This window comes from Pygoscelis adeliae, unplaced genomic scaffold (genome assembly GCF_000699105.1).
Source record: "Pygoscelis adeliae isolate BGI_AS28 unplaced genomic scaffold, ASM69910v1 Scaffold71, whole genome shotgun sequence".
NCBI lineage: Eukaryota > Metazoa > Chordata > Aves > Sphenisciformes > Spheniscidae > Pygoscelis > Pygoscelis adeliae.
The window spans coordinates 598,786-600,318 of record NW_008824356.1 but is presented as its reverse complement, the minus strand read 5'-3'; the positions used below and the strand labels follow the sequence as shown (position 1 = coordinate 600,318).

At 50.6% G+C, this 1,533-nt stretch overlaps 1 protein-coding gene across 1 annotated transcript in view; it reads right to left on the bottom strand.

Annotated features, from left to right (window-relative positions):
• COCH (cochlin) overlaps positions 1 to 445 on the bottom strand; it is a 26,120-nt gene extending 25,675 nt beyond the window's left edge. The window contains exon 1 of the mRNA XM_009319454.1: positions 363 to 445. Coding sequence (XP_009317729.1) covers positions 363 to 445 — 83 coding nt within the window. The remainder of the gene's footprint in view (positions 1 to 362) is intronic.
• Positions 446 to 1,533: the final 1,088 nt, after the last annotated feature.

Below are 1,533 nucleotides of genomic sequence, written 5' to 3'. Positions count from 1 at the left end.
CCCGCCGCCGCCCCGGGCCAGCCGGGCGAAGCCGCAGCCGTGCTGCGGCGTTAACTCGTCCCGCGGGGCGCTGCAAAAGAGAGCGCTGGGAGCTTAAGCCTAATGTAATCTTTCGAAGAGATGGAAATACTCCGACCAGCATTATTGTATCGTTTGTATTTGGTCTAAAACGTTAGCGTGAATACCACAGGGAAAAAAAACTTTGCTTAAAGACACGCGCCCCCCCCCAAAAAAAAACCCCAAACCAAAACAAAAGCAAACCAAACCAAACAAAAAACTCCATTTCGTTTTCGTAGTTCAACGCATACATGCATATGTGGCGTAAAGCATTAGCTGGCACGAGTGTGAAATGATCAGATTACTTGTGAACGGGTGGGAAGAGAGGCAGGAGTGCGTTTATTTCAACGAATGCCTTAAAATCGTGTTCTTTGCTGGCTGCCGGCATCCGCTCTTTAACTTCTGCTGTTCCCAGATATAAACTTTCGAATATAAATAAACTCTCAGAATTCATAGGAATTAGCATGTTAACGGATTTGCCGGGGCAGAAAATTAAGTGCAGGCATTGCAGTCAGCTGGGGAGAGCGCGGGCGCGACCGCAGCCGTCCTTTGGGACGCCGCTGATCGATGCAACTCGCTTTCGGGCTTTTGGGTTGGGTTTTGTTTTTTTTTTACAGCTGGTGGCATAAAAATGCGCATTGTGAAATATCTCATCGTACAATTGAAAATAAATATCTCTGAGAACTTTGCGCTGCGTTTAGGGATATGCCGCCCATAGCGAAATAGGAAGCAGGACCGGGTAAGTAATTCGTAATTATGTTTTTCGGAGTTCGGTTCAAACAAAGCGCAGAAGCGGTGAGAACACGATTCCCCTCTCTCCCCCCAGCTTTGATCGTCCCAGAAACAGGTTTTTATGCTTCCCACACAGGATAAAGGTGGCGATGCTTCCCTCATGACACGGTCTTCTTCTAGGGGAGCATCTCAAATGCAAAATTATTCAAGGCAGTTAGTGCAGATGTCAGGAGCTTCTGCTGGCGTTTCTCTCCGCTTCTCCGGGTCCCGAGAGCTTGTCAAGGAGCTGCTGATGGCCAGCAGGCTCCCTCCTCAGCTAGGGGTTCAACCAAGGGGGTCGGTCACCTTTCGCCTTCGGTGATCGATTAAAGAGTTGGCAATGGCCGCTAAAACCTCTGTCCCTGAGCTCGCCTCTCCCTGAGGTGTTCCCCGCAGATGCAGAGGGCACTCGGTACTTTTCAGAAACGGTTCACACGTTCTGTTGCAGCCCTCGGTTCACGGTTTTCTCAGAGCTGCGGCAGCTAAGAGAGAAGGGGGCTTGCTTTTTTTTGTTGTTGGGTTGTTTTTTTTTTTTTTTAAAGAAAAGATTCTGGGAAGCCAAACGGCGCGTTAGAGAAGGTGCCTGCTGTGCGGCTAGCAGCGCCGACGGCCGGTCTTCCCCCTTATCTTCAAATCAGTGGTGGTAAACCGATGACCGCCCCGCTCCCTTCCCGATGCCCTCGCTCGGGGCGGGAAGGGGCCGAG